The sequence below is a fragment of the Rhinoraja longicauda genome, chromosome 31 (assembly GCF_053455715.1).
Source record: "Rhinoraja longicauda isolate Sanriku21f chromosome 31, sRhiLon1.1, whole genome shotgun sequence".
NCBI lineage: Eukaryota > Metazoa > Chordata > Chondrichthyes > Rajiformes > Arhynchobatidae > Rhinoraja > Rhinoraja longicauda.
The window spans coordinates 6,428,987-6,444,813 of record NC_135983.1 but is presented as its reverse complement, the minus strand read 5'-3'; the positions used below and the strand labels follow the sequence as shown (position 1 = coordinate 6,444,813).

The following is a 15,827-nucleotide window of genomic DNA, read 5'->3' as shown; positions in this document are numbered from 1 at the left end:
CAAGGGAATAAAAAAATGATTTCCGACTCTGCGATTAGGAAGCAAAGGTTGAGTCATCGTCACACAACATTGAAACAAGCCCTGCCAACCCACCTGCCTGCGTTTGGCTCATATCCCTCTAAACCTAAAGATGACTATCCATGCACCTGTCTGAATGTTTCTTAAATGTTGCTTTTTTTCTTTATTGTGTGCAGGGTGTCTCCCTTAGAATTGCACAGAAGGAATCATTATTCTGTCAGTTTTGTTCAATATATTCTTATTCTTGTGGCGTTTGAATTTCCCTCGACTTCTTAGCTTGCTCAGCTTTTGTTTCTTGTTTTGCACGTCAATCAAGCAAGGTGCAGAAGTAGATCAACTGCCTCACAGCTCCAAAGACGGGTTCAATCCTGTCCTCAGGCACTATCTGTGTGGAGTTTGCATGTTCTCTCTGTGACCATGTGGATTTCCTTTCAGCTGCTGTGATCTCCTTCATTTTGTTGTATTTTCCTCTTGGTCCCCATAAACGTACACGTTGGTATGTTAATTTTTGCTGGTGCATATGTGTGCGGTATAATCTAGTGGGAATTGAAGGAAATGTGAGGAAAATAAAACAAGATTAGTTGGATGCTTGGCCTCTGTGGACTGGGCTAAATTAGACCTGCATTCTTTGACATTTTAGATGATTGAGAGTGATCTTTCTGGAACAATTAAGGGAGCATGAGAGACAAATGTTGAGTTGATTCCATAGAAAGATGCATCATCAGAATTTCCTCTCGCTAATGAAGAATCTCAGACATTTTCTACCCCGGAGGTTTGATCACTGGTGGTATTTCAAAATGAGATAGATCAGTCTGAAGAAGGGTTTCGATCCGAAACGTCACCCATTCCTTCTCTCCAGAGATGCTGCCTGTCCTGCTGAGTTACTCCAGCATTTTGTGTCTATCTTCAATTTAAACCAGCATCTGCAGTTCTTTCCTGCACATTAGATCATTTCTTGTACGTGCAGGGGAATTGTGGACTTTGCAGTGCTGGAACAGAAGAGGAACAGGGAACTATGATTACATATCTGTTGTGCTGCTATCAGTAAGAATTTCATTGTTCTGTTTTGGAACATACACCGATCAGCCAAAACATTATGACCACTGACAGGTGAAGTGAATAACATTGGTTATCTTGTTGCAATGGCACCTGTCATGGGGTGGGATATATTAGGCAGCAAGTGAACAGTCAGTTCTTGAAGTTGATGTGTTGGATGCAGGAGAAATGGGCAGGAGTAAAAACCTGAGCGACTTTTGACAAGGGCCAAATTGTTATGGCCAGACGACTGGGTCAGAGCATCTCTGAAACAGCAAGGCTTGTGGGGTGCTCCCGGTCAGCAGTAGTGAGTACCTACTGACGATGGTCCGAGGAGGGACAAACCACAAACCGGCGACAGGGTGTTGGGCGCGAGGGCAACGAAGGCTATCCTGTCCGGTCCAAACCGACCGAAGATCTACTGTGGCACAAGTCACAGAAAATTTTAATGGTGGTCACGGGCAGAATGTGTCACAATACACAGTGTATCGCACCCTGCTGTGTATGGGGATGCACACGGAGGACCAACAGCATATTAGGCAGGTGGTCATAATGTTTTGGCTGACCGGTAGTATGACAATAAAACACTTGTTGAGGGCTATGGCAACTCAGCCGTGATGGCAGTGAATGGCAGGGTACACCTGAGGGGGAAGTGGCCAATGCCTGCTCCTATTCTCTTGTGTTCTTGTATTTATGTGTTGTATGACTTTATGATAATGGATCATGTACAGGCAGATGAGATCTGTTTAACTTGGCATCACGTTCGGCACAAACATTGTGGGCTGAATGGTCCTTTGCTGTACTGTGGTATGTTCTATGTATGACTCCAAGGCTAATTTGATTTTTATATTGATCTTTATTTTTTAGACAATGAGATTGTCTGCTTTCTCAAAGTTCAGCTGGCCGAAGCCATCAATTTGCAGGATAAGCACTTGATGGCACAGATTCAGGAAACCACGCGCTGCGTTGGCAGATTTGACAACAGGACCTGTCGCAAGCTACTCTCTGCAATTGCTGACGACTACAGGTAGAATCTATTTACTATGCTGTTTGGAAAATACTTTAAGCACGGGCATGGATGTGTTACTGCCAGTATAACAAATCCAAAGATGTTGTATTATTTTGGCAAGGAAAAGCCATGAGTTATCCTCAACAACATTTATCCCAGTTACAAAAAATAATCAAACTATTTATCTCTGTTGCAGGAAAGCATTCATGTACTACTCTTCCCCCTAAGGACAGAAAGAAACGTTTAAAATCATTAGTATTTTCATACAAATAGGCATAGAGATGATTTGTGGTTAAAATACTAACGTACTAGTGTTATTGTTTCTCATAGACCATAAGCAGTAAGTTATAATCATTTAACACTCCAGCCCATTATAGCTTTTAATTCTAGGATATGCCAGCTTTTCCTTGCAGCTGTATTTTTCAGCTTGCTGCATCTTCTATTTGCTATGTGTTGCAGCCTACTTTGCCAATGAATTGGTGCTGGTTAATTTGCATTAAATGTGCAGTAATCTTTCTCTTTATTTAAGAAAACGAGCTCCATATATTGCATATTTGACACGATGTCGTCAGGGGCTCCAGACGACACAGGCCCACCTTGAAAGGCTCTTGCAAAGGGTGCTGAGAGACAAAGAAGTTGCCAACAGATATTTCACAACGGTCTGTGTGAGGCTATTGCTTGAAAGTCGAGAGAAGCATATTCTGGAATTTATTAAAGGTAACAGGAGCACTTTTCAATTGACTACTAACAACCCGTTTTCTTGATTGTTACTATGTGGGATGTAAATCTGTTCATTGAATTAACTGTCTCAAAAGTTAACATTATGATTCCTCTGGTGGAGTGAATCTATTCAGTCAATGGCTGAGCCACACTATTCCAAGCTCCTAAAACTCCACCGAATTGGTTGATTTTGGTTATGGTCAAGTTGGGTTTGGACAATTCTCACCTTTTTCTGTTTATTTTTAAGAAAAAGATTGAACATTTTCCCATCCAGTCTGATAACATGTCTTTGGCATATGTGGAAATGGGGTGAGTTGATGCTGATATTGATTGTCAAGCATCAGCCACTGTGGGAGGTGACTGGAGGGTGACTGGTGTCCACGCTGGCTCGAAGGGCCGAATGGCCTACTCCTGCACCTATTGTCTATTGTCTATTATCATTTCCCAATAAGAAGCTGGGAAAGGTGATGGCAAATATGAATGTCTTCCAGGGAAGAACGTGGCTGTTGGAGGAGGCTGGGAGTGTGAGATGATTAAATGTTTGCTCCTTGCATTCCAGTTGCTCTCGTTTGGTTCATCTGGTCTTTGCTAGTTAGTTATTTTATTTCAGAAATGCGAAACATCGACATCTCGCCGTCTTCGCATTCATTTTGATCATTTATTCTGTAGCACTGACTCCCAAAAACGAACTAAAGAGCATTAATATACACAATATCTGCAGACACCTTGCTGATTAAGAAAAAGATTGAGATAAATTGCCAGCATTTGTGATTATGTGTTTGCCTTCCCCACGAAAGGGAATATATGAGAGGGTTGCGCTTGGGTTAGTTTGTTTAAAGACATAAAATTAAAGTGTGATCTCAAGTAGACTGAAATCTGATCATTGCTGTTTAGACTTGGAGTCGAGTGCACATTATCCAAATCTAACAAGGCAGGGTTATTTACCCCCGCTCCCCAACAGTAACGCACTCAACAGTGACCACATCTGTTATGTATTTATTCCCCATTTCTGGAGCAGAGTCTGAATTTCTTAAAAATGTTTCCATAACTGGGCCTGTTATGATGGTGGCAGAAAAGGGACATTTATTTCATGAACCATACCACTCTACTTTTTTGTTAGCAGTGGCCAAAATCAGCTTTAATTGTGTTGGATGTATAGCAGTTTACTATTGGTGATCAATTGTAGTTGATTATAAAGTGAAATACGGTTTTCTGCAAATGTCAATTTCTGTTGATTTTTTGACAAATGGATTTGAAGTAAATTTGTGTGGCAGGTACTTTACAAGCAAGGGACATCCCTTCCACAATTGGAATTACTGTCAATTTTTAAATAATGGGTCTGTAATTGTTATCCAGTACAAGTTAAGGTACTTAATTTGAAGTAGATGGGTTCAAGTTGAAAATGTTTTCATTTCAACTTGTCTCTGAACATTTTCAGAGTATTTAAATGAGAGTTTCCTATGGCCTGGTGCTTTTGCAGAACAGCCCTTTTCCCTGGTCAGGCCAAGTAGATCTGAAGCACCCACACTGTGCTGGCTAATTTTTGGTTTGTGAAGCATTTGGGGCACAGTGTTAGCTTCCAGTGTTCCCGGGCTAGTTAGGAGGAAGATCAGCCAACATTCTGTTTGAAGCTTCTGCGAACTGCCTTGGGACATTACAGCCACTATATAAATACAAGTTGTTGTTCTTGCTCTTGATTGCTATCCATTAACCCATACTGAGAAGTTTGTTGGCAGTGGATGAAAACAGAATCTGGCTGGACTCTGACAGTCTCCATGGAAAATCGCCTGCCAAAACTCACTGTTACGACTTGCAGGTGAAGCACTAGAGGGCAGTCACCGCCTGCTAAATGATATTCCCTGAAAACCAACTCTGTTGTGGGAGGAGAGGTGAAAACAGAGAGAGATACCACTGCTTAAGTTCTCAAAAATGGCTATTTGTGCACTGCTTGATTTAGCTTCACTATTTGTGCAGACTTTCAGAATCTCACTGCAGCAGATGACAAAACGGCTTTAGTGGAAGAATTCTTGCAGTCGTTGTATGGAGCTATGGCACAAGACGTTATCTGGCAGAACGCCAGCGAGGAACAGCTCCAGGATGCACAGATGGCAATTGAACGCAGTGTCATGAACCGCATTTTCAAACTTGCTTTCTACCCCAATCAAGACGGTGATATTTTACGCGACCAGTAAGTAACAATAAATAATATAGATAAATATTTTTTTAAATTAATATTAAGTAACAATAAAGTGTCAAATCCTGTTCGGCATGGATGAGCTGGGCCAAATGGCCTGTTTCCGTGCTATATGACTCTGACTAATTGTGCATAACTTTGAAAATAACTCGTAACAAGATATTCATTTGCGGCTTCCTTTCAAGAACATTATTGAATCCAACAAAAACGGGCCATCATTCTGTTGTTTTTATTGTTTTCTTTCTGTAATTAGGACAATAATAAAATCACTGAATACTGGAAGAAAGTGGTCTTTAAAAATGTTTATTGGTCACTACACTAAGTAGTGTAGTTAGGCCCAAACCTCTCCTGCATTGGTGCAGCACCCTCTCCTCCCCCCTCCCTCCCTCGGAGATAGATTTAAACTTTAAAATGGGAATAACTTAAAAAATATAACACCGATTTCAATGAAACTTCTTCCATTAGCACTAAAGGGACGACGGTGAGTAAGGTGGGCCTAAAATTGGCGCACTATCGTGTACTGTTTTGGCTGTAGTTTAGGAACAAACAAACGAGAGTTTCAGTATATAGATGCCATACCAAGCACTGTCCTTTGATCTTTATCCATGAATGGTGTAGTTGTTGATATCTTAGTTTTTTTAACCGATGTTTGTAAAGGTGGTACTCAAGTATATTGAGATGATAGGAACCATAATTTTCTTTAGCTTAAAATTTCAAATGTTGCAAATGTTGGCATTTTTGCTCCTAATGTGAAATTTGCAGCAAAAAGTTATCTTAAGTATTGCCACTCTGAAAAGGGTAAGCTTTCAAATGTCCATAGGGTTTAAACACTACAACGTGAAGTACTGAGTTCAGTTGTAATATCTACGAAAGAGAGAGAGATGCACATTTCTCAACTCTGTGGTGGAATCAATTTAGGAAGTTGCTAGGTCAAAAATCCAAGGACATGCCACCGTTGCAATATAGACAGAAGTGATGTCATAGATATTAATATCATAAATGTGCATTATTCATGTTTGTGAAAATGCTCTTGTTTCAAAGCAATTTATTTTGTAAATGCTTTTGAAGTGTCCATGGCGTTTTTAATCAAGAACGTTCTACACTTGACGGTCAAGAATCTGAATTAATCAGGATTTTATTATGCCTTATATATGTAAAATGTAATTTTAGAGCGTAGTTTGAAAGATTTTGAACATGACTAAGAAGACGACAGAAGACTCTTGATTTTTATAAAATTATTTGTTTTTGATTTCTGCAACTTTTCTAAACATCGGTAATGTTCAATACTGCGATTTCCAGTTTTATTATCAATAACTGATGGGCACCTCTGATTCATTTAATGACATTTCTGCAATGTACAGTCTGAGTTATTTCAGGAATATTCCATCAGACACAATACACATTTTACAAATTAGTATAAAAACAGCATATAACAGCATATAACAGTATATAACCCTTCCACTTTTTGTTTCTGACTTTATTCTCAAAACATACCTTGAGATATTTTTCTTTGTTAAAGACATTTAATGAAGGACTAGGTCTCGTTAAAACTAATTTATTACATTTTAATCTTAAATTGAATGGCTATGATTTTTATTTTTCAGACTCTTCTATGAGCATATTCAGCGTCTCTGCAAAGTTGTCAGTGCAAATCATCGGGCACTTCAAATCCCAGAGGTAATGATTTGTGTAAATTTAGTTTTGTTGCTTGGCAAAACTGTGCAGAAGAGTTTTGGGAACAAAATTTGTAAATATTGAATTAAAAAATACTGGAGATATTCAGCAAGTTAGACAGTAGCAACGGAAAGCGAAAGAATTGAGGTTTCAGGTCGAAAGCCCTTCATCAAAACCCACTCCCGACCTATTCTTTCGATAGCAAAAAAGATGTTTCTCTTTCCACTGATGATATCACCCTACTGAGTGTTTCCAGCATTTTCTGTTGTTATTTTTCACATTCTCAGTATCTGCAATTTTTGACATTTTCATTGTAAATACTGGAGTTACTTGTGGATGAAGAGGGACCAGTGAATGTATTATCTTTAGATTTCGAGAAAGTTTTTGATAAAGTGTCACCTCATATGTAGCTGTGGGAAATGAAAGCTCGTGGTTTAGGAGGTAATATATTACAGTGAATAGAAGATCAGCAGGCTAACAGGGTATAGAGAGAAAGCATAAATGGATCTTTTTCCAGTTGGCAAGGTCTGCCACAAGGATTGGGGCAGTGGCCTCAACGTTCTACAATTTATATAAATGAATGAAGCCGCTGAGTCGTATGGTTGTTAAATTTGATGACGCAAAGATGATTGGGAAATTAAATTGCAAAAGCTTAGGAGGCTGCAGGGTACATGTGTTAAGTGAGTGAACAAATGGATCAGGCAAAGCAGTATGTGGGAAAAATGCAAAGTTATCCATTTTAACTTGAGAAATAAAAGTGTATTATTAAAAGTATTTTAAAAGTAATAAAAGTATATTAGAAGCAATAATAGGGGCAGCAAAGTGGTGCAGCTGGTGTAGCTACTGCCTCACAGAACCACAGATCTGGGTTCTATCCGTATGGAATTTGTACATTCTCTCTGTGACTGCATGGATTTCCTCCGGGTGCTCTTGTTTCCTTCCACACCCCAAAGGCGTGTGGGTTTGTAGGTTAATAGGCCACTGTAAATTGCCCGTAGTGTGTAGGGAAAGGATGAGAAACCGGGGTAACATAGAACTATTGCGAATGGGTGATCGATGAGCCGAAGGGCGTGATTCCGTGCTGTATCTTCAGACAGTCGGTTATATAATTGATGAGTGAGATGTGGAGGGATCTGACTGTCATTGTCTACTGCCAGGGTAATTGAATACAAGAGTAGACACAGAAGAGGTGACATGTTCATGAGAGTCAGGAGTCTCTTCCTTAAAAGGGAGTAGTACTCAAATCTTTGAACATTTTGAAGGTGGAGGCAAGTAGGATACCTGAAGAAAGGTAGTAACGGTTACCATGGTTGGTTGAGATTGAAAGTTTAGGTTAGAATCCTGTAAGAGTAGGCTTGGGGCTTCAGTAGCCTTCTGCTTATGTGCGTTTGTTGAGTTTTAATTTCATTTGCAGATGCCACAAGAGCTTTCAGAATGATGTACAGATACGTTGAGGATTTAATATTTTCACACAGCTAGTGTTAAATATAACCTGAAAGTGTCACCCAGTGTAAGAGAGCAATTTTCCCTTTGTTTTCCTGTAGCACAGAATGGTATCATTTGATTGGGAACAAAATTGGGGGAATTGGATTTGATATGGACAAAGGTTATGCTGCGCATGTCTCTTGTATACCGTGCAGTAGTTGATATGGGGAATTGAAATTATAAGTATAGCAAGGAAATATTTGATGTGAAAATTGGCTCACAAATAATGACCAATGGCCAGGTCTTGGATGCAGGCTTCCACTCATTGGTTATGATGCAGAGGGCAGGACTCTGAGTCTTCCATCCTGAAGGTGGATGACTTGGTGTCAGCACCAACAGGATGTTGGGCGTATAGATGAGGCCCCACTCTCTGGAAAACCCCTGCAGGCTTTACCAGGATGCAAAATGAGGGCCAAAGCTGAGGCTTCTTGATGGTTTGCTTCCGACATTCAGACATTAGAAGCTGTTGAAAGAGTTATAAATTAATTTTTAAATCATCTGCCTTCTGCATTCTGCCCCTGCAAAACCACATTGAATTGATCTGAGTGTGAATTTTCTATTATAATGTTGGGATTCCCATGAAGAAAGGGATACCCCACTGGATTCCACAGCAGTGATAGGGCGACATATTCACACACGTCCAGGACATCTGTCCAAATGGCTGAACGCCTGTGGTTCCCTTCAGCACTGCTGGCCACAGCCTCAGAAATTGGCTCCATCTCTTGGTTGTGTTTGTTACTGATGATCAAGTCTTGGGAGTCAATCTAATGAACTTTGGAGAATTTTTAAAATTGTTGAAATGGTATTTTTCGACTTTACTTGATTAATTGCCGGTTCTCTTACTTCATCCCTCCTAAAGCCAGTTGGGATGGATACTTGTGGCATCAGGAATCTGCCACTAATCTTTTTTAACAAATAGGCTACAGAGCGCAGTTTTATATTCACTGCGCTGTTGGCTCTTCCTCAGAGTCAAAAATCCCTTTTCCCTTTTAAACTTGCTTTTCTCAGCTCAGCAGATTGCCTGTTCTCATCTCCAACAGTTTATTGTGTTATCAGCGTTAGAAAGTGAACGAGGGAGAGAGCCAGGGTGAATGTGATTCAAGTCTTGCCTGTGCCAGGGTAGTTTCATTTTATTCTGTGATGTTTGATCCAAGTTGACTTAATGACTGGGTATTTGTTCTAGTCCTTGTTGTTTACCACTTTCCTTTCCAGTATAGCTGTTCAATTTTTTTCTTCTAACTGTTTTTCTGCACTTTCTCCCTTGCCTGAAGGTGTTCAGTCCTAGATGAGTACAATTCCATATACGGTTTAACAAGTGCAACCTGACATTCAGAATGGACAAATAAAAGAAAATGAATGTCTCGGGCAGTAGCTTCACAGCTTTTTTTTTCCCCTTCCTTCTCTTGCATTCCCCTCCAATTCATTACAAACCTCTGCCACTGTCTCTTCTTCCAGCTGTAAGATACAGTATCCAGACCCTTTACTGCGTGCTGCTAATTCACTGAGATGATCCATGCCTATTATCAGAGGAGACTGTTCCCGTCAGACCTTTCTGCCTCCAAAATGGAATTTACAGCCCAATTGCTGCTGCTCAAAGATCGGGTGAAACTTGTCCAATGCGATCTGATCTTTTGACATTCTTTTGTGCGTGCCTATGGAAGCCACCACTCTGGAGCTGCTGAGATGCCCTACGCCTACATGAAGTCTGTGGAGGTATTATTGTTACAGGCAAATACACAAAGGCAGCCACATTGTAAAATATTTCTCTGCACTGCACAAATAATTCTTTTAATAGGTCACACTGGTTTTAATCCTTTTTTAATATTGCCTGCCTCTGATATACTGCCTCCATAAAATAGAAATGAATTCTTAATTTGAGGAAATGTACCAGTGGTGTTGTGGACGTGGCGTCGTGTACATCACATGCACTTTCTGCATCTTTTCCAGGTATACTTGAAGGAAGCTCCATGGCCATCTGCACAGTCTGAGGTTCGAACGATCAATGCATACAAGACCCCAAGAGATAAGGTTCAGTGTATCCTCCGAATGTGCTCCACCATAATGAACCTGTTAAGCTTGGCCAATGAGGATTCAGTCCCTGGGGCCGATGACTTTGTTCCTGTTCTTGTGTTTGTCCTCATCAAGGTGAGTCATCAAATGAATATCAATTTTGTGCAGGAGTGCACTTATGCAGCCATTTCAAAATGCCACATCTTGGCACATCAGCAGAGGAATGCATCTTTCAGCTAACCAAATGAAAATGGCTCTTGCCCCGAAAACTAAATTGCTTTGTGAACCATTTTATGCATTTAAAATTATTTTCAGCTAGTTAGATGCAGCAAATTTCAGTTTGATTCAGATTGTCCCTTGATCTGTTGATGTTTTGTTTGCAGTGACAGCAGTCCTGTGAAATTTTGTCCAACCCTGTAATCATTGGGGTATTCAGTGTGTGAAATCTTTGAACCTTGAACATTTTGACCACTTTTGGGCTGTGATGGTAATGCTTTCTCTGTGCAAAAGATGGCCACTTAATCCTATGCAAATATATATATTCCGAGCTAAAAATATCATCTGCTGTCAGAAAGATTGTTGTTTTAATGCATTTGGAGGAAAATTCATTGTCATTAATTCCTGCAGGATTCTGCAGCGCTAATGACGGCTTCTTCAGGCTAATTGGCAAGGCTAGACAATGCAACATGTCTGAGAGATGATGTAGTGGAGGTGATATAAAACACCTTTAATCTAATTGAACCATTCTGAATGCCTCTGAATACGCAGCATTTTATATGTATTTCCCATGAAGCGTAAATTAAGACATTGCTATTGAAAGAAAAGTAATATTTTGTCTGATTCTTTCTCCCTCCTGATTTTGTACGCTTTTAATTCATCTCTTTTATACCTTTAGGCTAACCCACCCTGCCTGCTGTCCACTGTTCAGTACATCAATAATTTCTATGCCAGCCGGCTCGGTGGAGAGGAATCCTATTGGTGGATGCAGTTCACAGCAGCAGTTGAATTCATTAAAACCATTGATGATCGCAAGTGATGCAGAACACCACCTGCATAACAGACTGCGAGGAAAAGTGAAGAGATTTACACCAACTGTTTGTGGGAGGGGAGCTGAGGACTGAACCTTCTCCTCTTGTATAATACATGTACATAGCGTGGAGACGTTTAAATGAAAAACAAAACACAACTAGATTCACTGGATCTTTACCAAAATTAACAATCAGATTTACTAACAGGCCTTTATATTACTGTCAGCAATGCGAAAAAGGACCGCACTTTTTCAGGTATTTCAGAATTTGAAACTGCACTGTAAGCAAATGACACCTCCCCCTCTCTGTTATTCTGGTCTGTGTGAATTCTGAAACCGGGGCCTTAAACAAGTGTTGTTTTGATTTCATTTCATTCACCACGCCCATCCCCACTCCTCAACACTTACGAAAGAATCTGCAGCTCATGGCGTCATGTCTTTTTCATGAGGCAGTGATTCTTTTTCGAGAGCATCCCGTTCAAGGCAGGGAGTGGAAACTTGCATTTGACCGAACAAATCATGGTTTCCCTGAAATTAGTATGTTGCAGGTGTGCAGCACGCCCGAAACAGAGGCAAAGAATCAACAGGTCAATCAGTTTATCTGAAGAAGTCACCTTTTTGTGTTGCCTCATGTTTTTTAGCCTTCCAATAAATTATTTCCAAAGTCTGGGCTTTTCTTTAAGAAAGCTGATATACCTGACATTGTAACCTTATTGGCATTTGTTTTACGTGTTAACATTTAACCAACCTGTTAGTAAGGCAGAATGGGACTCTGCTGTTTTGTTGCTGGGGTCTTTAGAAATTTAATTCGTATAATGATGCTTTTTTGGAGGAAATTTTACAAGGTTGTCTGTTTCGCTTGGCTTGAGGAAGAGCAAAATCTTAACTGCTGGCTCTCAGTATTTCCATTTCATAAACTAGTTTCTTTATTACGTGGCAAATCGCCGATCCAGAAAAAAAAACCTGAATCTGAGACTCTGGCTTCTGAATAAGAGATCCAGTTTTAGTCAGGGAATGCAGAGGTGACTCTCCCACAATCCAAACTCAGCAACATATGTAGTAAAAGCAGCAATGAAAATGTTGAACTCTCGTCTGCAATTGAATTTCAACCTTGACTGCTATTTGAACTCCCTTATTCTCATGAAGGTTTTTTTGTTTCTCTGTGTAATCGACTGGGGTGTGAAGACCATTCATGCCTCTCAGAAGCACATCTCTTCATCTCCTGGAGCACACGAGGAAATTTGCAACCATGACTGCCATGGCCGAGAGAGACGAAAATTTGAGTGGAAGACCAGCAAAAATCACTTCAATCCTTCACAGCAGCTGAGACTTCCAGTTGACAGCAGTGCCTTTGTCGACAGTCAGAGTTAACATTTAACGGCCAACATGAATGGACAGCCATAGATGACTTGCGCTTACTGCACCTTTACAAAGCCATTTTTAATAAATAGAGTCGGAGGCATTGGGACTTAGCTTGTCCAGAACAATTTACAGATCAGACTTCAAAACTGCAGTGAGTCAGATGTGGATTGTTGGGATATATAAATGGCAAGATATGATAAGAATTTAAATTATTGCATTTTAGGTTACATTATTACAAATGGCTCACAAGGTAGGATTAAATAATGGCAGCTCCAATAAATTAAGACTGATTTTTTTTTCTTCTTTTATTATATATAAAAAGGGATCATTACTCGATGGGTGGATAAATAGTTATATTCATGTAAATTTCACCTGATTTTGCATATTTTTAGAAAATAAACGAAGTAACTTAAGAGAAGATGGTGTCCATCGTGCTGATCCGAAACCCGGTCTAACATCTCAGATCCACGGGCCAGCAAAGACCACCTTGGATTGCTTCCATGAGTCTGTCCACTGGCAGCCATTGTATGGTATCCTCCCCAATCTTAGATACATACTGGTTCCCACCTGAGACTTGTTCCAAGCATTTCTCTAATGATACTGTTGCAGTTTGGGTCAAGGTCATGGAATGGTGAATACCATAGGGGGACTTGTTGGATACTTTATCTGAGTGTCAGATTTATGCACCTCAATATATCCCCTCTGGAGGAAAGACCTAAAGAGCAAGTACTCCCGTCCAACCCTTACAATTGACCATTTCTTAGACTGCAAACGTTAAGACTCCACAATCATTAATTATCTAAATTGCAAAATCTGGAAAATGGTCTAACTATTTACATTCGATGTGAGACAAGATATTTTAGTGTCAAACTAGAGAAAAAGATCTTACTCTTATATTTCAAACACCACCCTGATTGTCATCCTGAAGAAATGGAACACTTGACATCAACCCAACCAGGATCCATGAAACGAAACCTTAGCTAGCTCCTACAATCTGTGCAATTAAAAGAACGTCCTGGAATTAATCTTGATGTGCACCTGCACACTTTAGTTTGCCAGTTGTCACGTGTTGGAAGATTTGATGGTGAGTACAATCAACTGATAAAGCCATACACTGGGGTGATTAAAAAAATAAATAAAACAAAGTCTATTCACCTGATTACAACAATGAGTTATTCATTTTATCTGCACATTATAAGAAATTTTCAGCCAACCCGACTGAGAGTAGGTGATCACTGTTCATGTTGAGTTGAAATGACTTACCAAAAACAACTTTTATTTTAATTTTATTTTTATTTGGTGTAATTAAGTTTGAGTGTTAAGTGTCTAGTTAACACTAATGGAAGGTTACATGATCAAATGGGATTTTTGAATACATCTAATCTTGGGTTACACATTTGGGAACCTGAATTACTTACACTGGTGCAGATCTCGGCCTGATAGTGTTAGAAAACTGGAGAAAATAATTTATGTGCACTTCTGGCCGCAGAGTATTAATGCATTTGGTATTGTATACAGCTATGAAGTGTCTGAGTTGATAACTTGAGCAGAATTGCTCACAGTACCTAATTTGGCACAAAACCGTTTTACAGATGAGCTAATTGGAGAAAATCGGACACAGAATGGAATAGTTTTTTTTTAAAAACACCAATTGAAAACCTAGCTCTCTTTGGTTTAGTGAATGTTATGTTTCCCTGGCGTTGCGGACGATAGTTTGGCCATCATTGGGGTTTACTGCAGGATAGTACACAGATTATGAATTATCATGCTGGGTTCCTAATGGCATTGAGAGAAGGTGCCGCTGAAGGGTGCGTGCTTCTGCTAAAGACTGATAGGCTGAAACAACAATCTGTTTGGGTTTTGCAGTTGCACTTTGAAATTTTAAGACATTGATATGTTTTTTTTATGTTTTCCTTACCATAAAGAAACTTTGATTTAGGAAAGATCTGAATATAAGCAATGGTGTTTAGGGATTGGGACTTATTTATTTTACAATTAGACTTTGTGAAAACTGAATTGTCAACTATTTATTTTTAACATGCTTTCGCTGCAGGTTCATTCTAAGTTGCCTTTGTGTTTTAAATTTTGGAGTACTATCTTAAACATTTGAAGCCTTTCCTCATTACTTTGCTTAGACAACTTGTATATGAGTCATTGATTGTATCCTCAGAGATTTTGGAATGTATGGAAGCTACCACTTTCATAGTGTCAATTATTTGAGAAAAAAAATTACAACTGCTTTAATCAAACACAAAGAATTGTATACTCACAATCATTTAGAGCCAGAAAATACATTAGGACCAAACATACCACCATACCAGTGATGTTCTGAAACATCAGGAATGGACAACTCCTGATTTTCTGCAGTGAGCAGCTAGGGACATAGAAGGGACTGTTATATTGAGAAATGTAACCTGTGCTAACTCAATACTTTGTTTGTTAGCTGCATCACCTGTATTACTGCCTCTTTGAAACTGTTAGAGATTTTACAAAGCCTAAGTTAACGAGCTTGCACAATCTTGCACACAGGAAAAATGTATACTGTCTTTAAGGAGATTAATGTAATATATCAATCCATAATGCTAATTAAAGGGAGCAGTTTATCCCATTTCTTGTGTCTGCTGGTGAATTTGGTTCTTGCCCTACTGAAGAATTGATTTCTGCGTTAATTCCCTTTTGCTTGCAACGTGAGTGGTCTTCAAATTCTACAGCACATTAACTCCACAGGTATGTTTGTATGAGTCAGTATTTAAACTGACTAAAATTGATGTAACTGCAGTTGGAATTCTGCAGAAGATTGAACCTCGGGTTATGTGTAAACCTGTGAGATGTGTATGAATTTCTACAGGGAAATAATTCCAAAGGTGTACTTTGCATACAAACTTAACAACAACATTTGGAGCAGTAATGCAGTGATGCTCAGTCTAAACCCACCGAACAAATCTAGTTCCCAGATACAGTAGAACAAAAGGAAAGACCTTTGGTGACTACCTGGCGGTGCTACTGTGGGCAATTCTGTTTCCACCGTTGTTGCAAATTTCACACAAAACCTTGAGTTCCTGTGCTGAGGTGCTAAAATGGAGGCATGGTAATCCCCAAGAAGGGGATAAATGAGCTGAATAGGTGTCGAGATTTGGTGAGTTTACCTTCCACTTTATAGATCTCGAGGCCAGAAGGTGCAGTTGCAGTAGGCTGCTCTGTGCTATCTTTCATTAAGTTGGGACAATTTCAGGCTTATTGCTTTTAATTTAATATCATTTACCTACACTGGGCTTGGAAATTCAGTGCACATT

General features: G+C 39.6%; 1 protein-coding gene across 13 annotated transcripts in view; it reads left to right on the top strand.

Annotated features, from left to right (window-relative positions):
- Positions 1–15,127, top strand: part of gapvd1 (GTPase activating protein and VPS9 domains 1) — a 114,907-nt gene extending 99,780 nt beyond the window's left edge. For all 13 annotated transcript variants that reach the window (XM_078426281.1, XM_078426279.1, XM_078426276.1 and 10 more), the window contains 6 exons: positions 1,921–2,080; positions 2,592–2,779; positions 4,757–4,970; positions 6,581–6,653; positions 10,083–10,280; positions 11,041–15,127. In XM_078426281.1, coding sequence (XP_078282407.1) covers positions 1,921–2,080; positions 2,592–2,779; positions 4,757–4,970; positions 6,581–6,653; positions 10,083–10,280; positions 11,041–11,181 — 974 coding nt within the window. In that variant the 3' untranslated portion in view covers positions 11,182–15,127. The remainder of the gene's footprint in view (positions 1–1,920; positions 2,081–2,591; positions 2,780–4,756; positions 4,971–6,580; positions 6,654–10,082; positions 10,281–11,040) is intronic.
- Positions 15,128–15,827: the final 700 nt, after the last annotated feature.